The 25,882-nt window shown below is 48.3% G+C and overlaps 1 protein-coding gene across 1 annotated transcript in view; it reads left to right on the plus strand.

Annotated features, from left to right (window-relative positions):
- The window catches only part of LOC122910123 (solute carrier family 12 member 8-like), a 34,811-nt gene extending 10,410 nt beyond the window's left edge, over nt 1-24,401 (plus strand). Inside the window, exons 3-5 of the mRNA XM_044254826.1 lie at nt 14,100-14,246; nt 18,812-19,003; nt 24,108-24,401. Of these exons, the coding sequence (XP_044110761.1) occupies nt 14,100-14,246; nt 18,812-19,003; nt 24,108-24,401 (633 nt within the window). The remainder of the gene's footprint in view (nt 1-14,099; nt 14,247-18,811; nt 19,004-24,107) is intronic.
- Nucleotides 24,402-25,882: the final 1,481 nt, after the last annotated feature.

Consider the following 25,882-nt stretch of genomic DNA (forward strand, 5'->3'; position numbering starts at 1 on the left):
GAGCTGAAGGCAGAGGCTTAACCCACTGAGCCACCCAGGCGCCCCTGAATAATGTTTTTCTGAAAATAAATAAATTAAAAAAAAAAAAAAGATGCAGATTGAGGGGCACCTGGGTGGTTCAGTCGGTTAAGTGTCTGCCTTTGGCTCAGGTCATGATCCCTGGGTCGTGGGATCGAGCCCCACACACGGCTCCCTGCTCAACCTGCTTCTCCCCCTCCCACTCCCCCTGCTTGTGTTCCCTCTCTCACTGTGTGTCTCTCTCTGTCAAATAAATGAAAATATCTTAAAAAAAAAAAAAAAACCAGATTGTAAGAAGAGACATTAATTTTACAAAAGACTTCACTCTATTTAAGTATCCCATCCATCCAACACTTGCAAACTGATTGAAACCACAGGCTTCTCTGGACATTGCAAAAAATGAAGTTGAGTTAAAAACAGGAGGACTGACTCTAGGTCAGCATGAAACCCCATTCTATTTTAACAATATTTCTAATAATGTGTTAATTGTTTATTTACATTTTTAAAAAGTTAATATTTTTATCACTGAAGTACTCCATGCATGCAGTAAAAAACAATTCAAACGACCAAGAATGGTATAAAATTAAAAGCCTTCACCCACACTTTCCAGAGATACTTACTGCTTCTGCTTCTCATTTCTGATTTTCATTTCCTTTAAGTCTTTGTACCTTAATTTCTTGACCAATTTATCCATGTGTTAATTATTTACTTATCGCTTCCTGAGCTGAAAAAAAGAAGATATTGGCACATTTACTCTCCCATCTATTTCCCTCATCTTGTTTCTCAGTTTTTATTGGTTGGATTATTATTTTTACATTGTCGAGGTTTATAAAATTTGTATCTTTTTCTGTGATTATAATGAACATTTCCACATTATAAAAATTTAAAACCTAGAAATAGCATTTATAACAGTGAGGTGTGTGTGTTTAACTGAATCACCAAGTGATGTTATTGGAGAAGAAAATGTCGTATTAAGTTATTAAAGCTTTGCTGCTCTGAGCAACAGGGTCTTCATTTCTTTCACAGTTCCTTTCTTCTGGCTCCTGTGTGGCTATAGCCCTTTCTTTCTCTCTTTCCTTTTTTTTAAAGATTTTATTTATTTATTTGAGAGAGAGAGAGAGAGGAGAGAGTGCATGAGAGGGTGCAGAAGGAGAGGGGGAAGCAGACTCCCCGCTGAGCAGGAGCTCCAAGGACTCAGGGCTTGATCCCAGGACGCTGAGAACATGTCCCGAGTCAAAGGCGGATGCTTAACTGACTGAACCACCCAGGCTCCCTGACTATATAACTGTTTCTTAAGTTGCATGTCACCCTGTTTTGTGATTCTCATCTTTTGGGTGACAATAATTTTTTTTCACACGCGGACTGGTGGTAGTCAATCACCCTTGCCATCTAACTGTAGAACTATGGGAGGCCAAACTTTTGTCATGTATTTCAAAAAGAATACTTCACAACAGATTGAATGCAGAAGTAGCTAGGCAGGTCCAGCTGTCTTCTATGGGACCAGACATTAGAATGATCCGCAAAATGTCTGACAAGGCCTCTTTTTATTAAGTGGTCTTGTTTTGGACAGTAGTTATTCTTCATGAGAATGGGGCATTTATTTGAACAGATAATGAGGTTATTACTGTGATTTTTAAATGATTAATACTGTAAAATATCTCCTTTTAAATTTCTGACATGGTAAATATTGGTAGATACAACACACATAAACAAAAGCTCTTTGGATCCTCAATGATGTGGGAAACAAAGGCAAAAGAAAAAATTAAATTTCCTTACTGCATACAGTCCACTGACAGGTACTTGAAACAGACAGAGTGACCTTCCTCTAGGAACTCAACTGCCTCAATGTTAATACTTCACTAAGGGTAGAAGGCAATCTCAGCTTGACATGATCCTGACCTCCAGGATCCTGTAAATCTACTTTAATCTACAAAAATTCCTTTGTAAACTAACTTTATCTTTACTCCTCAAGATATAGGTTAACAGTCATCCTCCAAGCACATGGCCTACTGATACACATCTGAAGGGTTTCATGACTCACGTTTTACTAGATAGTAATAAATGACTTTTCCTTTTTTTAAAAAAAGATTTTATTTATTTGAGAGAGAAAGAGAGAGAGTGAGTGAAAGAGAGCACATACAAGCAAGGAGAGTGGGGAGAGGGACAGAGAGAAGCAGGCTCTCTACTGAGCAAGGAGCCTGATACCAGGCTCAATCCCAGGACCCTGATATCATGACCTGAGCTGAAGGCAGATGCTTAACCGACTGAGCCACCCAGGTGCCCCAATAAATGACTTTTCCTAACAGTAGCTAACCCCTCAAGGTCCTAGAAACCTTACTTCCAAATTCCTTAGATACTTAACACTACCCCAGCCCCCTCTCACCTTGAATGTATATAATTACCACCCCTCACAACTCCAGTGCAGCTCTTTCTGTCCATGGGTCCTGTCCCTATGCTTTAATAAAACCACCTTTTTGCACTGAAGACGTCTCAAGAATTTTTTAAAAATATTTATTTATTTGTTTGTTTGTTTATTTTTGTCTCAAGAATTCTTGACATTGGCTTCCAAATCCCAACACTTCCCCATTGCTCAATAATTTTTAAGAATGTCAAGGGACCCGGAGAAAGGAAAGTTCAAGAACAGCTGCCCCAGGGACTAAGTGCACATGTCAAACTTTCACGATTCGGAGTTACTAATACTGTACCACTTCAGCGTGAACTGAGCAACCACAGAGGCCTGTTTACTACCCGCCTCTCTGGTGCGGTAAGTGTCCAGATGTCACTTCCACACGCATGAAAGAGCCTTCAAGATCACCTTACGTCCAGTGGATGCCCCACCCAGGTCCATGCCCTGTATTAGCTAGCAAGCTCTGAACTTGGAGCGTCTCAGGCTCCTTGGAAGACAGCTTTCTCTTGGCCACGCTGCTTCTCCCTCCTTTGCTTTTTCTTCCCTTTTCCAAGTCCATCTGTAGGAATTTCCTCAAATGTCTGATCTGCTGGTGGCACTTGTTCTTTTTTCTCTTCCAGTTATAAGCACAGTTTTATACTAAAAAACAACAACAACACATCTTTTCTGTCATTTTATGGTAATTTAGAAGGCACAGAAGTGCTTTTTCTGCCCTCTAAAAGAGGTGCCTAATGTCACTTTCTAAAGCACATTTCATTCATTCATTCCGCTAGCTCACATTTGGTAAAAATCAGTGTCATGTTGGGCACAAGACTGTACAAGCAATTTTTTAAAATAAGTTTCTGGGCTCCTTGCATAACATATAGTTTTTGTTGAACTTACTATTTCTTTATTTTTTAAGTTTTAACATGTTGATAAAATTTTGCAACCATAGGAAGTTACAATGGTATGAAGAATGCCTATATATATATATATTTTTTTTTTTTAAGATTTTATTTATTTATTAGAGAGAGAGAATGAAAGTGAGTGCACAAGTGTGGGGAGGGATGCAAGCAGACTCCCCACAGAGCACGGAGCCCCTGTGCATGGTGGGGCTCGATCCCAGGATCCTGAGATCATGACCTGAGCCAAAGTCAGAGGCTTACCTGACTGAGCCACCCAGGGACCCCAAGAATGCCCATATATTCTTGACTCAGATTTACCATTTGTTGACATTTCGCCCTTTGTCTTCATCGTTAGTATGCTCTCTCTCTCTGTTTCTATTCCATTTGTGTATATATTTGTCTATATATTCTAATATATGTTCTGTACTTTTCCTCTAAGCCATCTGAAGGTAATTTGTACACATCAAGTACCCCTATCCATGAATTCTTCAGTGTGTGTTTCCTGAGAACAAGAATTTTCTTTTACCGAACCACAGTATATTTATTGAGATCAGGAAATGGGGCATTGCTACATCCTATTATCTGGTCCTCAGTCCCACATTCCAGTTTTTTCAGTTATCCCCCTCACATCCTATAGCATTTTTCCACGGGGCCCAGGGTCCGGTCCAGGGTGACACTTTGCACTTGGTTGTCCTATTTCTACTCTTCTTTAATCTGCAACTGTCACTTAGCCTTTTATGGTCTTTCATGACATTCTTTAAAAAACACCGGCCAGTTGTTTTGCAGAACACCCCTCAGTCTGGGACATGACCCCTCACGGTTAGATTTAGCTTTTGTGTTTTTGGCAGGAATACCCTAGAAGTGATAGTTGTGTTCTTCTCTAGAAGGTACAGGATGTCCCTTTGTCCCATTATTGGTGATCCTAACTTCGGTTACTTATTTAAGGTGGTGCCCATTAAATTAATGCACTCTAAAGTCATTGACCTTCCCTTTGTAGTTAATAAAGAGTTTGCTGAGGATACTTTGAGACTACGGAAAATCTTGTTCCCTCATCGGTCTTTAACTCAGTGGCATTAAGCACCCATGGATGGTGATTCTGGACAGAATTGGTTATGACTCTGATGGTTGCAAAATGGTGATTCTTCTGACACCATCGCTCCTTCCACAGACGTTAGTTGGTGTTCTTCTGTAAAAAAGGACTTTCCCTTCTCCTCATTTTAATCTATTCATTTATTTACATCTGTATGGACTCAGATTCTTATTTTATTACTTAAACATTCTATTGCTATTATTATTGTGATGCTCAGATTAGCCCAGAATTGGCCAGTGGGAGCCCCTTCAAGTTGGCTCCTATGTCCTTTAGTCACATTCTCACCTCTTTCTTTCTAGCACTTTCTTACTTTTTGGCACAAAATGTGCCAGGCTCATTTTGTACTTTCTTTTCCCCAGCCCTGAATCGGCCATTTCTCCAAAGGGTCTTGGTTCCTTAAGGTGAGGAATGGTATTTAAAGACTGAGAGCTGGGGGCTCGGTATGTCGATGGCTACAGGGGTGTCTTTGCTTTAGAACCTTCAGGTGGACAGGGAGAAGGAATGTAAACACACGCGCAGACCCAGTTTTGTATTTTTCTACCTGTATTAAAAACCACAAATTGGAACTGATACTTCTCATTTCAACCCACCACCCCAGGGGTCATTCTTTCCCTCATCCCTCTTCTTTAGTTGTAACTCCCTTCTCCGACAGTGAGAAACTTAACTTTCGTCTACATTTACTTCTTTGCTCAATCCTACAGTTCACAGAAAGTAGATTTGGAACTGGTAATTCCTACCCTGTAAAACAAACTCCCCCCCCACAATGAAACCCCCAAACCTTTCTATCTAGAATTGAATAGTTGTAGTTAATTTTTCTCTCATCCTTGTTGATTTGATTTGATTCTTGAGTATGCCAAACATTAATGTAATTCCAGAAGTCAGAACTACTCGGCCCGTAACAGTTCTTAAACAGGTATAATATTGGCTGATGGACTGATGCACCCAGAAGAATAAGCCTTTTGCAGGTGATTTTTAGCTGGTTTGCCTGTTCCTAGGGTCCATGTTGCTCCTTGTGAACGTTAAAGCCAAGTGGACTTTCCAGGGTCAGCCTGAGTCCTGCCGGGAAGGCTCTGCCCATTTGCCAAGGAGGCTGGGGAGGGCAGGGGACGCTCTTGTTTAGGCGGCCGTGGCATTGCTGGGATGGGTTCCTGCCATCTGTAGGACGGTAGCATGTGTCTAGACCACTGTGTCTCCGGGCTCTGAGTCCCGCAGGTGGAAGTGGCTGTACTGGGGAAGGATCTGCTGTGGGGTCCTAGGAGCCAGAACCACAGGCAGTCAGTGTTTGCACGGTGTCTGAGAGGCTCACCACTGCCGGGGCTCTGCAAGGGGTCTGACCTGGTTGTGCCTTGGGCAAAGATTAGGGTGCGCAGGCATGGAGAAACCAGAGAGCAAGCATGCAGAAACTACTGTATGGAGACTGTGGCTTTTGAACTATATGGCAGAGGAGACCCACATTGCCACGAAAGTCTCACATTTCTAGTGACACTTAAATCAATATTGACCGAAGGTGCTGCCCAGATTCAAATCCGGGGAAGTCAGACTTTGACCACTCCACAAGGGACCTTCCCTCCTCTGCGGCGGGACCATTTCCATTCCTCGTGTGGGTCTGGGTGACAGACCCCTCACCGGCTGTCGGCTGTCGGTGCCAGAAGGGGCTGGCTCTTGTGGCACTGGCCCAGGCCAGGTCTTGGGAGGGTGGCCTTCAGGCCTGAGCCACAGAGGAAGGATTTCCCTGAAACTTGATGATGAGTTAGGTGGTAAAGAGAGGAAATGCACCGTCCAGAAGCCCTCCTTTCTTACTTTGTCCCCCGACTTCCCTGCGGGGACCTTCACTCACATTTAAAATTGTCTGTTGTATTTCTTGCTTCCAAAACGCTTTCACAGTTCTCATCTCATCTGAGCTGTGCGGAGACTCACGGGGCGGGTATAGGGCGGTCAGCTCCTGACTGCCCGCAGGCGCGCTCGGGCCCATGGAGCCCCCTGACCCCAGCTCCTGCCCCCACCCCCACCCATCCAGAGCCAGAGGGGATGAAGGTGGCGCCCACCTGGCCTACCACATCACTGTTCTGCAACAGCTTGGCATCCTCTCTGATGTATAATTAATAAATAATCAACTTTCAGAAAGCAAACTGCTGGCTCGTGTGTGTGTGTATCCCAGGCAGAAAGAGTCTGTGCGGATGTGCTTTGTCTGCAGGGAAGGGACAGGCCTTTTCTTGCTCTGCCCCTCTCCTGACCTGTGTGGGCAGAAGCAGTTTCTCACCTGGTTTCTTTTCCTCCCGCTGCCAGAAGAAAGAAAAGGCATCATCTCATGTGTCACATGTATTCCTGAAGGCCTGGCGGGTGGCCTGCTGGAGGCAGTTGCAGAAGGCTTCTGGGCAGGGGCTTGGCTCCCTGCCTAGGGCAGACCTTTTCCTCTCCCCCTGCTCCCCTGCTCCCCCACTCAGTGCCCTGGGTACAGGAAGCTGAGTGTTTCCTCCTCTGGGCACATCTCAGGGACAGTTTCCCTACCTCTCTAGATGCCTGCTCAAGTGTAGAGATTCTCTGGTCAGAGGAGAAAGATGTCTCTCTCTGACTGTGGCAGCCAGCAGGCAGCTGTGGTGTGGCCCATGTGCGGTGCGGGCCCCCGGGCTCGGAGGGCAAGGCCTGGCTTCTTCCCAGTCCTGGGAGCCGCGGAAGGGAAAACTGTTGCCGTGAGCGGCATGAAGGTGGGTGTGCCCCGGGACCCTGCCAGGCTGGGGGCCTTGGGAGAGCTAGGCACTGATCCCCACTCTGAGGGGTTCTGTTTCTTACTCTTCTTTGTCTTCTTAGTCTCCACCTCTGCTTCCTAGTCGACTCCATGTCAGGCCCGGCCCCTTCTCTTCCGTCAGCCTCTTACATCCATGTCAGAGAATGTTGTTATTCTGGCATTGATGTCTAGGGCCCAGATCTGAGGACGGGGAGATTCTAAATAAGTTTTCAGTTGCTGGGGCCAGACCTCTCCCCTGGGGCTTAACTGGAGAGCCCAGAATGGAAGCGGCTAGCCAATGGGCCAGGCAGGCCTGGCCAGCACCACACACCTTGGCCCAACCCAGCCAGAGCAGCTTGCTATCTCAGGTGGTGGGCAGGAGCTAGGCTGTTACCTGAGTCACTTACGGAGGAAGAGATAAGGAAGATAGCTGTTTGGCTGCCTAGAGCTATACAGACTGAGTGGAATTCCCAGATGTTCTTTTCCTCTATTTCCAAGGAGACATGAGCAGCATGGAGAATGAACACTTCTCCATAGCTCTGAGCCAGGCAAGGAGCCCCCAGGGATCGAGCCCCTTGAGACGGAGTGAAGATGTGATTCTGAGAAATGATAGTGATACGCCTCCAAATCAGTGGCAGTTTCTCTTCTCTGGGGACAAAGCCATGGACAGAGCATCTTTTACGTAGGGTACCACCCCCTGCAGCTTGGACGGGCCTGGTCCTGTGGCTATGGATCAGTACCCAGTGTCCCAGGCAGGGAGCCCCTCCAGCCTGTCTGGTGAGCCGTGGGATTGCCCCACCCAGCTTCCCAGAGCCTGGCCGTGCTCACACCTGCTCCACAAGGCGTGTGGTCCCAGACTCATGGGAAAGACAAGCCCTTCCCAAGTCTCCTCCAGGAGGACAGATTACCTGGCTCACCCTCAGGAATCTGGAGTGTGGGAGGGACTGCAGCTCTGCCCAGATCTCTGGAAGCATGTGGTTCATCTTCAATCTGCCTCCCAGCTCTGCCCGCCTTAAGGAAATTGTCTCCCCCAGACTGTGGGCCTGCTAGTGCCCGTCTCGCAAGTGAAAAAAGCCAGTCCCCACAGAGAAGAAATCTGTGCTTTTATGGAACTTCAGTTTCAAGAAGAGAATTTCTATTTTTCTAAACTTGCTCCTGGTTTATTTTTTTCTTTTTCTTTTTCTTTTTTTTTTAAGATTTTATTTATTTATTTGACAGACAGAGATCACAAGCAGGCAGAGAGGCAGGCAGAGAGAGAGGAAGCAGACTCCTGACTGAGCAGAGAGCCCGACTCTTGGAGCTTGATCCCAGGACCCTAGGATGATGACCTGAGCCGGAGGCAGAGGCCTTAACCCTGAGCCAGCCAGGTGCCCCATAAACCTGCTCCTGGTTTTCTACTGTGAATCAAGACGGTCTAGAGGTGGCACTGCTCTTTTCGCTTTTTGCCATCAAAGAGGACCATGTCAGGAACAAAGTTCTCTTCTCCTGTAAATTGTGCATTTCCCTTCTGTGGCCCCTGTGGCCCATGTCACAATCTCTCAAGCTAAGTGAATCCCCAGCATTTGGAATGGTTAAAACTGCAATTCAGGGCTGGGAACCACAGAGGCCCACGTGCTTGTTCATTTTACCCTGCCGGTACCTACTGTCCTCCCACTTAGGAATCACAGCCCTCTTATCCTCTACCCGCAGAGTCTTTTAAACCAAGACTAACCACATGGTATCCTATGGGGTTGTCTCACTTTGCCAACTGGGTGGAGACACCAGGAAGAGCCCGAAGCTTCCCAGCCTTACCCAGATGGCAGTCAACTTCACATCTGCCTCTACCAAGAGCAAAATGAAAGTGTGGTGGGCAAGACCCATTGAGAAAGGGTTGAGGCTGGGCATTCCTCGCATCTTCGAAGTCTGGAAGGAAGCTGAAAGTCTTAGAAGTCCCTCACAAATGAAACACTGTCACTTGGAAAAGAAAAAAAAATATTTTTAAAGGTTTTATTCATTCATTTGTGGGAAAGAGAGAGAGCATGAGCAGGCAGAGCGGTAGAGGGAGAAGCAGACTCCCTGCTGAGCCAGGAGCCGGAGATCATGACCTGAGCCGAAGGCAGACGATTAACCATCTGAGCCACGCAGGTGCCCCCCGTCACTTGGAAATTTTGATGCCTCGGTTCTAAAAAATAAGTGATTCCAGATGCAATTGCTGAGAAATTCATGAACTAACTTAGTGGAAACTGCCCCATCCTAAGCTGGGCCTCGAGTAAGCTCTGTGTCGAGAGCATTTCTGAGCTGCACAAGTTTCTGTCTGCCTCACTCTGAGGATGAGAACTCTGGCATCTGACACTCCACAGATGTTCATCTGGACTTTGGCAACACCTTACAGACTTCCACAGGGGCCCAGCTGGCTTCTACAAACAATGTAACCTTTCCTGTAGCCATCTGAATCTGACCTGACATCTGGGAACTCTGAGCTTTTTATTTTTTCTGGCCCAGAGCTGTTGGGGCCACCCATGTGGGTCCCCATAGCATCTCAGGCAAATTGGAGATGAAAGACAAGACTTGGTCCCTGACATGGAGGAGAACCTTCCTGAAAATGGTTCAGGGAAAATGATAAATTTCTCCAAATCATCCATTTCTCCAGTCTGGGAGATACCTCGTCCAGCCCGAGCTTGGCACTTAAAGGTGGGGTAAACTCAGAGGCTCTCGCTGTCCGTGTTGCCCGTCACAGCACCCCATTTGCACCTGTGTAATAGAGGCTGAATAATGAGACTATTTTGGGGAGTTAAAAAAAAAAAAGAGGGTTGCTGGGAGGAGAGGGAGTATGGAGAGGGTGGCTGGGGTTATGGACATTGGGGAGGGCATGTGCTATGGTGAGTGCTGTGAAATGCATAAGCCTGATGATTCACAGACCTGTACCCCTGGGGAAAAAATACATTCTATGTTAATAAAAATAATTAATAAACAATAAATTTTTTAAAAGTACCTAGAGAAAAGGAAAAAAAAAGGTAGCTCAGAGCTGGTCCAGTTGTCACCTGCCATAAGCCTGGCTGTTCGACTCCTTCCTTCCCTCGGGGCTAGAAAGGACTGGGTAGAGGGGCAGAGGGAGAGTCTGAGAGTCATGGCCTTTGTGGTAGGACCTGTCTGAGACGGGAGGGGATTCTTTACCCTCCCACAAAGGAGGGAGTTGAGTGTGAGGTTCCAGAGTATGGGGGAGAAGCTGATATTCTGTGTTCCTGGGAGATGTCTGCTCAGGTGGCAGACCCCTGGCTCTGCCCTCAGCCTGTCTGAGCAGCACCACAGGGGGACTGGGAAACACTGGCAGGGCAGACAGAGAGCAGGGCTGTGGAGTAGCCAGTTGGGATATTGTGATTTATAGGAAGAAATATGTATTTGGCTTTAATACCCATTCCTGGCATAAAGCTCCCCAAACTGTTGGAATTTCCTGAGAGATAAGAGTGATAAGGGTATCTGGTCATTCATAACCATCTCCTCTCACCCACAGCTGGGTTCATGTCAGTAAGGTGGCTTTTGGAAAGCACGTAAGGGAGGGGTCTTGGTTCCCTTGCCAGGGAACCAACCATGATTAGAGGGCTGGAACTTTCAGGGGAGACGTGGGGACTAGAGATGGAGTCAGTTGCCAATGGCTAATGATTTCATCAATTATGCCAACGTAATAAAGCCTCCATAAAACCCCAAAAGAACGAGGTTCGAAGAGCTTCCAGGCTAGTGGACCCATGGAGATTTGGAGAGGGTGATGGGCCTGGAGAGAGCATGGAAGCGACGCGCTTTCCACCCTTGGGTCTTCCCCTGGCTGTTCCCAGGTTATATGCTTTTGAAACACAGCGGTAATCTAGGAAATCAAGTGTTTCTTTGAATTCTGAGAGACGTTCTACCAATTAATGGAAGCCGGGAGGGTGTCACGGGAACCTCCGACCTATAGCCAGTTGCTCAGAAGCACAGCTGAACAGCCTGGCCTGGTGACTGGCATCTGAATGGGGGGTGGGGTTGAGCAGCGTTGGGGCATCTGACAGTCTCCAGACAGATCGTATCCAGACTGAGTCAGACGAGAGGACACCAGCCACTGCTGGAGAAGAGCTGGGTGTGGCGGGGACAGCCTCCCCTTAGGGAGGTTTCAGGATTGTACCAGCCGTGAGCCAAGCAGTCATTCGGCAAGGTGGCTGGTTTGAGTTGTCTGGACAGTAGTCTCCGCCATGGGGCTGGAGCCCAGGCTGGGGGCAGGGGTGGGGACACACTTCAGTGGAGCCGTGGCAGGATGTGGGGAAGGGAGAGGCGTGAAGGGTGGGCACTCGAGCTGTGGTCATGTTGATGTCCGGGGTACAGCACACCAGTGTGGGGAGCCTGTGAAAGATCCCCGGGGTGTCTCTGTGGTACCTACTTCACAGTTTCTTCTAGGGTTCCCTGTCTCATCTGCGTTCCTTTTCTCTGTGCTTTTCTTTCTTCTCCCTTCTCTCTCTCTCAACCTGGGCTTTTGCTGGTCTCTCTTGAAGAATATCAGGGTTGCAACATTGGGGTCAAACGCAGGCTCTTCCAACTGGTCTCTGATGAGCACTTGGCCTCTGGGGAAGACTGAGTCACATTCTCTTGTCACTTGGTTAAAAAAAAAAAAAAAGTAAGAAAAAAAGAAAGGAGGAACATTCTCCTAAGCCTCCTGAGATAAGATATCATGGCCTGGCCACCAAACTCATTTTAGACCACTGACACTTTCATTCTCAGGGTGCCGAGCCTCCTAAAGTTTCTGCCTCCTTTGGGAACCCCCTTTAAGGCTGAGGCGTTAGTCCAGTGGGATCCTGGGAGTGAAAGCTTCTCGTATGCAGTTGGGTAAGCAGACACGGACACAAAGCAGTCTTCAAGGGGGACAGGAGAAGCTGAGATGGAAGAGGAATGCGGTTTCTAACCACACGGTGGGAAACCTCTGGGGAGGGCTGACACCTGCGTCGTGAAGCAAAATTCAGGGCGTTAGAAACGGGAACCTAAAGAATTGACTTATAGGAAAGCAAAGGGCAAATCACCGGAGGTCAGGGCCAAGCTCAGATTTTCTAGTCAGGCGTGGGGGATTCAAACCCAGCCGTGCACTCCTGGCAGTCCTGCCCCTCCTCCCGGCCTCCCTCCTCCGCTCCGCACAGGGCCCTCTCCCTGCCTGCTTCCCAGGGGTGTTAGGAGGACCAAAGGAGAAGATGGCTGTGGAAGGTGAAAGCGTTCTCTAAATTATTACTCCTTGCTGTCAAGAGCTGCCGTTGTCACTGCTGTTTCTAATAAAGAAAGCTGTGGTGGGAAACAATGCAAGGAGAGACGGGAAGCTGGGCCATGTCCCGAGTCTGGACGTTAGGATTCACCAAACAGGTCTCAGGGTACCATTTGTTCAAGGACAAGCATAGGTCGGCACGGTCTTGCTGTGAGCCCCAGTCACTGTTCTCACATTTACTGATCGTCAGGGGATCCCGTATTTGTGGCTTGTGAAACACAGAGGGACAGGAAAACACACAGATGAAAGGCGCTCCGGCTGGCGTCGGGGACTGGCAGGAGATGCCAAGGGGTCTGAAGTCTTCACTGATGGTCCTAATGATTTTTTGAGGCCCTTTCTTGATCTGTGAGTGCATAATACAAAGAGAGAGGAGGGGATGGGCTTCTCTCCTTTTGTTCGGACCTTGGCCAATGGGCCTCAGGCTTTGGTGCTAGGTCCTGGACATGTCCATTGCTCTCCGCCATTCAGGAGTCAGGACCCTGTGACTCTGAGTAGATATTCTTTCCCATTCTCTTGATCTCTTTGCCTTCTCAGCATGTCTGTAGATCACCCACAGGCTCGGTTAGACTCCCTGTGCACACTGCTTCCTAGCTGCCGCCTCCCCCCACCCCTGCGAGGTGACAGTCCTCCGTCGCTGCTGTGGCCTGAGGTACTGGAGGGTGACCGATGTGTGCACACACACTACCAGGCCTACGCAAGAGGGTTCATAACACCGGCTGCTACCGGTGGTCTTTAAGCCACTTGAGTATCTCTGCAAGTTTTAGGTTCTTCAGCAAAGAGCTTCCATTTGAGCATTTGTTAAATCGCCTTTGTTATTTTTGAACTGGAATTGTAAGGAAGGCATGCGTTTAGCCACTTATAAACCTCTGATTCTAAACAACTGCCAAAGGACACCTTAGGGTCCTGGGGGGTGGGACGGAGGGGGCATGGAGGTCGCTGGGACAGCAGGGTCTGGTCAGGAAAGCAGCCACTGCTTCAGGTGTTTTAAACAGCAGGAACTCAATAGCAGAATTCATCACAGGGGTGTTCGGGATGGAGGAGCAGAAAGTATAAAGTCAGTCTACCTGAAGGTTAGTGACTTCTGGAAGCTGCTCCCGCACCGGGACGGGAGGACTGACAGGAAACATGTTACACGCAACTAATGAATCATGGAATGTTAAATATATGATGTGCTCTATGTTGGCTAATTGAATTAAAAATGAAAGAAACAAAGAGAAAGAGAGAGAAAAAAGAGAGGGAGAGAGAAAGAAAGAAAGAAAGAAAGAGGAAGAAAGAAAGGGAAGAAAGAGTGAAAAGGAAAGGAGGAAAGAGGTCTTACCCTGTGCTCATGACCACTGCCTGAGCTGGGGTCTAGGATCCCATGCTCACTAGAATTGCCCCCACCTACCTTCCAGAAGCCAGAACTCAGTCACCTGGCCATAGCCATCTGCAAAGAGGCTAGGAGGTGTAGTCTACTGATCAGCGGGAAGGAAAGGGAACCGACACGCTGGCCAGCTTGCCTCTGCCCACGTGGATACAGGAGTCACTGTCAGGAGAGAACAGTGACCCTTTGGCAGAAACAGCCTCCAAGACCCCGTGTATGCATGTACACGCCTGCCCTGCACGGTCAGGTGGGCGGACCGGCAAGCTGAGCTCTGCTAGCCCCCTCCCTTCCTACTCCCCTCCCCGTCCCTCCCTGGCCCTCTGCAGTGCTGCTAGCTGAGTTCCGTGTGCTCTGTTTCCAGGGGGAGCTGGCCCAGCGCCAGCCCTGGTGGAAGAGCCAGCTGTTCGTGTGGGAGCCAGTGCTGTTCGGGACCTGGGATGGTGTGTTCACGTCCTGCATGATCAACATTTTTGGGGTCGTCCTCTTCCTGAGGACTGGCTGGCTGGTGGTGAGTGGACGATCTGGTGACCCTGCAGTTTCTTGGGGGCCCGTGATCCGGCAGGCTCTGTGCTCTCGGGCACTCCGCAGCTCAGGCGACAGACCCCGAAGCACGGGTGGCCCAGAGCTCGAGATATGAAGCAGGCACACCACCTAGCTAACACTGCTGTTTCAGCAAGAATCCTGAGAACCGAGACCTCAGACAAAGGCTCCGAGGGAGGCCTCACCACGAATTTAAGTTATACGACCTCACAGATACGAGGAATAGGAGCACGGAAGTCAGGGCACATCGTGGGTGGATCAGAGAAAGCAGACTGATGGCAACTTCGCCTCCAGCTGGTGACCCTCTCCAGCTTTCTTGGCACTCTCCCACTTCACGTGTGCCCTCCTGGTGGCACCAGCTTCTTCACCCACATGGTTCCCTCCCCCGGCGACCCGCTGACCTCATGGGTAAGGCTGCACACGGCCGTGCTGGGTCAGAGGCGCGTGAGATGGTGGAGGCAGTTTGCTTCTTCCGTACGGAGAACAAAGGGCCCTGCTTTGTACCTTCCGTGAACCCTCTTGGGACCTTCCAAGCAGATGCGTGTCCTGAGCGGGGGTCTGAGCCCCACACACAGGGCCTTTTCCCTGGGACTTCCATAAACTAAACAGGCTGCTTGACATAAAAGGGTAGACTGTCAGGAAGCATGGACGAACCCCTACTGTGTTCCAGGACTATTGTGTGCCAACGGGATTGCAGAATAGAAGGCCCCATTCCTCCCCCAGGGTGAGCCAAGCAGCCCTCCCTGCTGGGTCCATTTCACATCAGGTTCCCAAGTGAGGTCTCAAGATAGCGTGAACTCCCTCAGGAGTGGAACAGGCCCCGAGTGTCTGGTTGCTATGGGATCCAGGAAAGTGGAGTTCTGGGGAAGGCATGGTTCCGCCAGGCTCCGAGAGGTGAACAGGACTGCCGGGTTGAAAGACAGAGCAGGCCATTCAAGGTGTGGACTGTACCAGTCAGCATTCTTCAGAGAAACAGAGCCAATACTAACAGGAGCTACCTATCTATAAGACATCTAGGACATCCTGTATATTTATGACTGTGGGGTCTGGCGAGTCTAAGTGAGACTCAGGTAAGCATTGAGGTTGCAGGCTTGAGGCTGAAGGCTGGGAACACAGAACTTCTATGTCACAGTCTGGCAACAGAATTCTTTCTTCTCTAGGAAACTTTGGTCTTTCCTGTTAAGACCTTCAACAGTCCGGAGGAGGCCTACCAGCAGTAGGGAGGGTCTCCTCTTTTGTCTAAAGCCTACTGACTGTAAATGTTTAATCATAGCTTAAAACAAACACGGTAACATCTAGATTGCTATTTGACTAAACCAGTGGTCACCATAGCTAATCCAAGTTGACACAAAATTAATCATCACGTGGGCAAATTCTGGGGGAGTAAAGGTGCACTGTGGTGAGGTGTCGGGGGGGGGGGGCTCTTAGCCCCTCAGGAGGCCTGGCGAGGCCGGACCTTCCTGAGCTCTTGCTCCACTCCATACACAGGTCCTTAGCTCAGGGTTCAGCCTTAGTCATGGCCTCGAGGGGTCTGAATTTTTTTTTTTTTTAATTAACACATGGAGAGCTTAGAGTAGGGTCAGCAGCCTCCCTAGCGTGGATGCTAAGAATTCATGCCTCTTACATTCCTCCCAAACTTAGAGAGACTGCTGCTTACAAAAACCCAATGCCTCTAGCTCAGACTCCTTGTCCTGCCCCCAGATTTAGGCATCTGGAATCCACCTCTGTTTTTGCCCCTTCCTAAAGGCCACCTCAATGCCCAGCACCTCTCCATCCTGTGTCCGAGGGAGGCCCATCAGACCAACTGCTGTGGCAGAGGAAGGCCTGGCCAGTGACCGCTGGGCCCCCAGGCTTGGCTTCATGCATTGGGTAGTTTGTCCTACCAGAAGGAGAAAAAGGTAAGCTCTCTCTCTCTCTTTTTTCAAATAGGCTCTGCACCCCACATGAAGCTCAAACTCACAGCCCCTAGATCAAGAGTTGCATGCTCTACCGACTGAGTCCGCCAGGCACCCCTAAGTGCTCTCTCTATTTTGACTCTTAAGTCTTTAAGGGCCTCTTCTTAACTCTCCCACTGGGCTCTTTTTTTTTTGGAGAAATGGCTGGGCAGAAGCGTCTGTTCCATCTCCAAAGTGAAGGTACAAGTCAAGTCGTGTTATGTTTTCCACAGCGGCAGAACGCAGGACTCCAGTACCTAGCAGCCTAAGGCACAAACCTATATTATCTCAGAGGTGTTGGGGTTCAGGGAGCCAGCTGCAGCGTAGCCGGGTGCCTCTGACTCAGGATCTCTGCTGGGGATGCCCTCAGCCTGCCGGCCGGGGCCGCCATCCCATCCGAAGGCTCTACCAGCCGAAGATCACCAGTGTGGTGGCCGGCCAGCCTTGTCACAAGAGGCCTCTTCCTAGGGCCCCCTCTCCACGTGCCGCGGACTTCCCTAGGATGAGCAATCTCAGAGAGAGAGAGGGAGAGCAAGAGAAAGCGTGCGCACCCAAGATGAGAATCACGGTCTTTTTATATCCTCATCTCAGAAGTGATATCCCTTTACTTCTGCAGTGTTCCGTTCATTAAAAGTGAGTCACCAGGTTCAACCCCAGCTCGAGGGGAGGAGATGACACAGGGCACGTGCGCCGGGGGCTGGGGGTCCTGGGAGCTGCCTTGGAGGCTGCCTACTACACCAATACACCCTTTTGCCCTGACATGATGTGAGCTCTGAGATTTGTTTTACCTGAAAAGCCATATTTGATCATGGAAAAAAAGGCAAACGTGAAATGGCAAAAATAAGATAGAACTACGAGGAGGTGACATAAAACTCAAGTCAGAAGTCATGCCAGATGATTTTCAAATAGACTATATGAACTCTAAAAATTAATTTGGCAGCACACTTATGACTTGGAAGATGTTAAAGTGGCAGTTTGGATATGAAAAGTCAAAGATCAGTGGATATCTTTTTTTTTTTTTTTAAGATTTTATTTATTTATTTGAGAGTGAGAGAGAGAACACAAGCTGAGGGGAGAGGCAGAGGGAGAGGGAGAAGCAGGCTTCCCACAGAGCAGGAAGCCTGATGTGATGCAGGGCTTGTTCCTAGGACCCTGAGATAATGACCTGAGCTGAAGACAGATGACTAACCCACTGAGCCACCCAAGCGCCCACACAGGATATCTTTTTTTTTTTTTTTTTAAGATTTTATTTATTTGACAGACAGAGATCACAGGTAGCAGAGAGGCAGGCAGAGAGAGAGGAAGGGAAGCAGGCTTCCCTCTGAGCAGAGAGCCCAATGCGGGGCTCCATCCTAGGACCCTGGGATCATGACCTGAGCCGAAGGCAGAGGCTTTAACCCACGAGCCACTCAGGTGCCCCCGCCACCAGGATATCTTATTATCACATGCAAACAGTTTGAAAGCATGAACAAAGGAAGAAAATAGTAGTTCTATAATTTCATTAAAATTATGAAATCAGAAAAAAAAAAATTATGAAATCAGGGCACCTGGGTGGCTCAGTTGGCTAGATGTCTGCGTTTGGCTCAGGTCATGATCCCAGGGTCCTGGCATCAAGTATCATGTCAGGCTCTCTGCTCAGCAGGAAGCCTGCTTCTCCCTCTCCCTCTGCCTGCTGCTCTACCTACTTGCGCTCTCTCTCCCTCTGTCAAGTAAGTAAATAAAATCTTTAAAGAAAATATATAAAATCAGCAAAATAAGAAAATGTATGAATAAAGTCTAACTGAATAAAGCACATTCCGCTCTCTTGGTACTCCCAGCCCAGAGGTCAAGATGGACTTGGAAGCAGACCATTTTTAAGTACTTTAAGTACTATAAGACCCACAGATAAGTACTGTGGTACTTTTAAGTACCTGGGTACTTATAAGAGTACTGTAGGAGCTGGAGGAAGGTTCCAGGGACAGCGTCCCGCAGGAGGAAGCCCCTAACCACTGAGTCTTAAGTGAAGCTGTCCAGAAGGTGGAGTGAGCAGGAAAGGCGTTGCGCAGGGGGGTTGGGGGAAGAGCGTGGGCCTTTCTTTTCTTTTCTTTTTTTTTTTTTTAAAAGATTTTACTTATTTATTTGACAGACAGTCATCACAAGAAGGCAGAGAGGCAGGCAGAGAGAGAGAAAGGAGGAAGCAGGCTCCCTCCTGAGCAGAGAGCCCGATGTGGGGCTCAATCCCAGGACTCTGGGATCATGACCCGAGCCGAAGGCAGAGGCTTTAAACCACTAAGCCACCCAGGTGCCCAAGCATGGGCCTTTCTGCCAGGGCATGGGGATGAGGACTTGGGGGGTGGAGAGGGGCGGATTAGGAGGGGCCACAGGAGCACCCTGCCGGTCCTTGAAGAGCTTGAAGCAAGGACCTTGCCCTTCATTTGGAATTCTTTCCAGGCCTTCCTCTTGTGCACTGTCTCTGTCCTTTTCCTGGTGCCTCACCTCTGCTCAGCTCTTCCTCCCCACCCCTGTGACAGCCCTAGGGGGCATGGGGGAAGGTGGTCAGTGCTCCTGGGAGGAACCCCCGTCCTAACCCCTGCCCTTGCCCCTTGCTGTTGTGTTGCAGGGAAACACGGGAGTACTCATGGGCATGTTCCTGGTGTCCTTTGTCATCCTGGTGGCCCTTGTCACTGTGCTGTCCGGCATCGGAGTCGGGGAGCATTGTGGTGTCGGCAGTGGGGGTGTCTACTCGATGATCTCCTCGGTCCTCGGCGGGCAGACCGGAGGCACTATCGGGCTGCTCTATGTGTTCGGACAGGTGAGCCTGGGTGGCTGGGGGTGGGGAGCTGTGCCTGGAGGCCCTCGGTTGTCCCCATTTGATAGATGGGCAGCCGGGAACTTGGAGAGGGAGAGGGACTTGGAGAGCCCAGCCCTCCATCCAGGGCCCTGACCCAGAGTCCAGTGCTCCTTCCTCTCCATCTCTCGTGCCTCCCGGCGGCCTGATTTGCCCTGGAAGCCAGGGCCTGGGCTGGGGCTATTCTTGCAGCCCGCTCTAGGGAGGGAGTGCAGGACAGTGGCCAGAGCCTAGGTGGTGGCTGGGTGGCCCCATCCCTGGGGCACTTTGGTGCTGAAAGGGGGGCACACTTCACCTTCCTGGACTTTCTGGGAAGCAGGCCCTTCTCCGATGAGCAGGAGCTCGGGGCTCATTGACTGCTTGCTGGCCTTGCGGGGGAGGCTGGGAGGCCCTGTCACCCTGTCTGAGGAGGGGGTCCTCACAGGGAGGTGGTGTGGCAGGGACACAGGCTCTCACAACACCAGTGGGCAGGGAAGTGTGCGGGGGCTTATGTAGCGGAGACACAGGGCTGGGGGCCTGACGCTGAGGACACACAGCTCCCGCGTTAAGAAGCGGCTCTTGTGAGCACTTCTTGGCTCAGAAAAGGCTTTTATGATCGTTCAAAGGGTGGTGGGTGGTTGAAAAAGCAGTTTGAAGGAGGGAATTTGTTTAAGTAAGAGTACAGGAGTCTCCTCAAAGAAAGCGCAGGTATTCTTTCTTTTCTTTTTCAGCAACAGGAACAGATATTTTAGCATAAGTACATCTTCAACAGCATAAAGGCGTGTGTGTGTGTGCGCGCGCGTGCGCGTGCGACACATGGAAGGGAGAGAGATTGTCACCGTGCTCTTAAAGACCACTCACCTCTAGCAGAGGAAGAGCTTTATGCATTTTAGTTTGGGAGACGAGTGAGAAATGCTCCATTTATTTTATTACCTTGGTTATTTGTCTGTAGGACTTTTATGTCTGTGCGGTCTCATAGACAGGCAGGTAGCAGCCCCACTCTCTGGCTGCCGGTGGCAGCCGCTTCTCAGACCAGGGGCCAGCCGGAAGGGATGAGGGGAGGGGAGGACGCTGGGGAGGGGAGGACGCTGGGATGTTGAGTCTCGGGTGTGTGTGCTGCTTAGAAGGAAGCAGAGAAAGTGTTTTCTGCGCGCAGGTCAGAAACACTGGGCCCCTCTGCTCAGAGTCCCCAGCACACCTCTCCTTTGCCTGTCTCTGACCGGGCTGGGCTCTCTGATCAGGGCAGCGTGCCACGCGGAATCCTTTTTGTATACTATTGAATTCCGTTTGCTAGGCTTTTGTTGAGGAAGTTTCCACATGTATCAGTGAGGGATATTGGCCTACAGTTTTCTTGTGATAGCTTTGCCTCGTTTTGCTCTCATGATAAAGCTAGCACAATAGAATGACTTGCAAGGTGTTCCCTCCTCTTTTATTTTTTGGGAAGAGTTTCTAAAGGATTGGTGTTAATCCTTCTTTAAATGTTTGATAAAATTGAGTGGTGAAACCATCTGGTCCCAGGCTTTGCTTTGTAGGAAGCTTTTTTCCTTTTCCTTTTTTTAAGAAGAGTTATTTATTTATCGGAGAGAGTACCGCGTGCGAGTGTGTGTGTGTGTGTGTGCGCGTGCCTAAGCGTAGGAGAGGGACTGAGCGAGAGGGGGAGAGAGACTCTCAAGCAGATGCCCCGCTGAGTGGACAACCCGATGAAGCAGGGCTCGATCCCTTGACTCTGAGATCGAGACCTGAGCCGAAATCAAGAGTCAGCCCGCTTAACCAGCTGAGCCACCCAGGCGCCCGGTAGGAAGTTTTTGATAACTAAATTGATCTCTTCACTCACATAGGCATATTCCGATTTCTGTGTCTCCTTAAGTCAGTTTTGGAAGTTTGTGTCTTTCTGGGAATGTGTCCATTTCATCTCAGTTGTATAATTTATTGGCACATGATTGTTCATAGATTCCTTATAATCCTTTTACTTTCTATAAGGTTGGTAGTGTGTCTTTCATTCCCGATTTTGGTCATCAGAGACTTCGTTCCCTTGTTTAAGTCAGGCTTAATAGTTAAAAGCTTGACTGCAAAGAAGCAATTTTTGGTTTTGTTGATTTTCTTATTGTTTTTCTGGTCTCCAATTTATTTCTGCTCACGTCTTTTATTATTTCCTTCCTCCTGCTTCCTTTGGGTTTACTTTGCTTTTCTTTCTCCAGTTTCTGAAGGCAGAAGGTTAGGTCATTGATTCAAGACCCTTCTTCCAGGGTGTGGTTGGGGAGTCTCTGAGGGTCCCTATTTGTGGTTCTTACTGACCTCTAACCTCATCATTCCAGGGCATGAATACATTCTTTTTATTTATTTCTTTTTATTATTGTTACATTCCTTTCTAGAACAGTAGTCAGTGAACTCCTACTATGAGGGGCCATATAGTGAACATGTTAGTTTTTAGGAGTCCTACAGCTCTGTCACGACTGTTCTGTTCTGCTATTGTGGTTGTAGGCTTAGACAGTATGAAAAACTGGGCACAGCTGTGTTCCAGGAATACTTTATTCCCAAAACAGGCAGTAAGAAGGATTTTTCCAGCAGGTTCAAGTTTGCTAATAGCCCTTATTTCAGGCATAACAAGTTAGAATATATAGGGTCACCTGGCTAGCTCAGTCAGTAGAGCACATGGCTCTTAATCTCAGGGTTGTGGGTTAGAGCCCCATGTATGGTGTGGAGATTACTTAAAAATAAAAACTTTTGGGGCGCCTGGGTGGCTCAGAGGGTTAATCCTCTGCCTTTGGCTCAGATCATGATCTCAGGGTCCTGGGATTGAACCCCATGTCAGGCTCTCTGCTCAGGAGGGAGCCTGCTTTCCCCCTGCTGCCTGCCTCTCTGCCTGCTTGTGAACTCTCTCTCTGTCAAATAAATAAATAAAAATCTAAAAAATAAAAAATAAATAAAAACCTTTTCAAAACTTTAGAAGATACAAATCCTTAAAATCATTATTTTTAAAGCTTGCAGAATCATTTCATTGCCCTGTATTCTCCCAAATCTTCTCCCTCATCTCTCTGAGGTGTTGGTGGCTGGCCGGCCAGCTGTGAGGCCAGAGCTCTGCATGTTCGAGACATCGGACACTGGGGAAGAGATGATCGTCACTGGACTATTATCATTTGGTTTTTCAACTCTGATACACCTGAGCACAAGGGTCCTGTTGACCTGACCACATACTCATGGCATAGTAGCATTGTTATCTCCAGCTCGCTCTTGGTATTTAGTCAAAGGAAAGTTTGAGTCATGAGGGGAAGGCAGGAAAACATCCATGTCTCTCTTTCATCTCCTTCTCAGAGATGACTGTCTTTCTCTGACATTTATTGGGTCCCCCCCCCCATATATAGATAGAAATGCCTCCTGTAAGCTGGGGGGAACACAGATGATCATGTGTCTAGTTGCAAAACAAGCTGATCTTGTTGAAGAATGGGGCCTCTTTGTGAGCTTCTCTGCAGTATGGGCACTATATCGCCCTTCCAGTCTTTACCTAAAAGAGCTGGAAATTAATGGTGCCAGCTTCCCAGAACGCTTTTCATACAGTCAGCCCATTACAAAGTTTTTATTGAACACTTGTAGTAACTTGGTTAGCAAATGCCGGGGCTTTGAAGAAGTGCAATCAGCATAGAAATTTTTGTTTTTTACAATTTTTGCATTCTTGGTGGCTTGGGATAGGGGACAGACTTCTATGCATGAAATAAGAATAGATTATGGAACCAGATAATTAATCCCATGGTACTGGCAGTAAGCATAATATTTATTCAGAAAAGGGGGATGAGGAAAGGCTTCCTGAAGAAGGAGGAACATGACAGAGGCCAGAGTGGACTTTGTTCCCTGAGAGAACAATGGGGACAGAGCACAGTGAAGATGGTGACCCGCTGGCCTGGGGGGATGCGGGAGGAGTGAACCTGATGGAGAGAAGGGGGCTGAGAATTACGGAGGATGAGGTTGGTGTTATTTTCAAAGACTTATTTGAAGTTGAGTTTTAAATATTTTTTTTAAAAAGGTAAAATCATGGCTTTCAGGCAAATATAAAATATACATGTGCCAAAGAGTTTGTTTAACTCATTAATTGAGGAGCCAGTCAGATGTTAAAGAGCAGTTGAGAAGCTACGTATTGATTATCTAGTTCCTGGTTAAACAATTTCATAAATAAGTTTCAGGATCGGATTGCCGAACAAAAGTGGTTAATGTCTTACCGGATAACAAAACTGAGTCTTCCGGGTTATCTGTTACACCGGACAGAAGTTATTTGCATCTTTGCTGGAAAGAATCTATAAACTGACAGTAACTTCACAAAGTCTGGGACATTTACCACATTTAATCGATAGTAAACAATGAGTAGAACTAAGCACATACACCTAGATAGTCCTTGGGTAGCCTTTGTTCCAGATGACATTGAAAAGATGTGCTGCCCACTTTTTTTTCTTATTTTAAGATTTAGGTAATTTTTTTTTTAAATAATAATGACCTATAAAAAAATGGAGAAAAAAAACTGGGGTTTGCTTCAGTGCCTTTCTAAGACCCTGAGATGGGACCCCCTGTGAGCTTCTGTTCTCTGTTCTCTCTTTTTTTTTTTTTTTTTAAAGATTTTATTTATTCGTTTGAGAGACAAAGTGCGTGAAAGGGGAAGGGACAGAGGGCTAAGCGACTCCCCACTGAGCAGGGAGCCTGGGGCTCTATCCCTCTATCCTGGGACCCCAGGATCACAACCTGAGCTGAAGGCTGACGCTTAACGACCAACCGAGCCACCCAGGCGCCCCTCTGTTTAGCTCTTGAATAACTCAGAGAAGTTCCAAGTGTTTTTTGGCCCAGGGTCCCATCTCCTTCCTCCTGTGATCTTCTCACCATAGTCACCACTGACTGGCGTTCACACTCTCCTCAGGGGGATGGTAGAGACTAGATGAGAAGAAATGGGGCCCAAGGCCGGGGTCACAGGCGAGAAGGGCTCACTGAGCCCCCGTGGTGGTTCCCAGGTGCTGAGCCCTGACAGCGTGGGCGGGGCTTCCCAGCCTGGCGGCTCTGGCCTGTGGCTTCCAGGTGCTCTGTTCTCCTGCCCACTCGGCTGCTCTGTCAGTGTGTCGCAGGTGCCATGTACATCACCGGCTTTGCTGAGTCCATCTCCGATTTGCTGAGCATCAGGAGGATCTGGGCGGTGCGAGGAATTTCCGTCGCGGTGCTTCTGGCCTTGCTGGGCATTAACCTAGCGGGCGTCAAGTGGATAATCCGGCTACAGCTGCTGCTGCTGCTCCTGCTGGCCGTGTCCACGCTGGACTTCGTGGTGGGCTCCTTCACGCATCTGGACCCAGGTGAGCCTTCTGGAGTCTGTCAGACGGCCTTCTCGGGCTCTGCAGGGCTTTCCGGAGGTTAACGGGTGTGAGTTTGCAAGGCTCCGTGCTCAGAAGCGTTACCTATGGTGAGGGCGTTATCCGTAGAGCAGGTGAATGGGCGCCTTCTGGCTGCAAAGGTCTCCCTCCGCACACAGGCTTTTTCACGTAACACGTTGTCCAACTTCCTTTTAATTTTCTTTCTGTTTAAAAACAAAAACAAACCAGGACCAAACATTTAGCTCAAACAAAGAATAAAGTAGAACTGGACTAGATAAAGATGAAATTCCCAACAGTGACTGGGAGTGTGGTAGGAAATAGATCTAGAAGTAGAGAAGAAAACCGATTTTAATTTTGTGCATCAATATTTTGTTTCTTTTTTTTTAAAGGACGCAGGTATAACAAATGTTAATAATTGTCATTTGTGGAAGATGGGGACAGATACAGGTTGATTACCTATAGTGTTTTAGAGCAAAAATTTTTTTCAAAATAAAATAAGAACAAGAAAAGAATTAAATTAAATTTAAACTTAAATTAAAAAGAAAAAAATAAAAATGTTTTCCAAAATAAAAATAAGAATCCATAATCCAATAAGCGTAATATTCCATTGTATAGAGGCAGGAGGAATGACAGGTGCACTCTGCACCATTTGGAAACGGTGTTTTATGTTGGTAACAAATGGACCCCTGTTTAACCCTGAGTTTTCCTGGGCTTGGACGGTGGTGCTCGCTAAGTCTAAGCCTAAATCCTTGCCCTTTGATTGGGATGCTGTTATCCAGAGCGTCTATAACTTTGTAGCCTTGTGATCTGGGTTGGTTTGGCGTCTGAAGTCTTTGTTCTCTCCAGAGTACAGGGCTGTTTGTAGGTCGCAGGAGAATAAAGGGAACTGCATGATCCTTCCCTCGTCGGGGGCTCTGGCTTTTTATGGCATCTATACTGGAATCTGGACAGGGAAAGAAAAATGGGGCCATCCTCTGTGTTAGAAAAGGAAAGAAGACCCGCAGCACAAGCATCCATAATGGTGCAAGTGCTGCCTTTGCACCATGCCTTGTGCTGAGCCCTGCACATGGCTTACCTCCTGTCATCCATGAGAGAAGAGCAGAGGTTCCCATTTTGCAGGTGAGGAAACTGGGGCTTATGCCGTTTGTGGTGATGAAGGGCAGAGCTGAGAATGAAGCAGGATCTATTCGACTCTACAGCTGTGCTGTTTCCGAGGTGGGAAGCTGTGCCTATCTTCATACTCCCAGCTGTCTTTTTGGGACCTAGCTCTGCTTTCCCCCAGGAAGGCTGTCCCTGACATGTGTTCTAAACACCCTCGTCTTTCATGAAAAACACTGGTTGGGGGCACCTGGGTGGCTCAGTGGGTTAAGCCTCTACCTTTTGCTCAGATCATGACCTCAGGGTCCTGGGATTGAGCCCCGCATCCAGATCTCTGCTCAGTGGGGAGACTGCTCCTCTCTCCCCTTCTGCCTGCTTCTCTGCCTACTTGTGATCTCTCTCTTCTGTCAAATAAATAAATAAAATC

The sequence above is a fragment of the Neovison vison genome, chromosome 6 (genome assembly GCF_020171115.1).
Source record: "Neovison vison isolate M4711 chromosome 6, ASM_NN_V1, whole genome shotgun sequence".
In the NCBI taxonomy this organism is placed as follows: Eukaryota; Metazoa; Chordata; class Mammalia; order Carnivora; family Mustelidae; genus Neogale; species Neogale vison.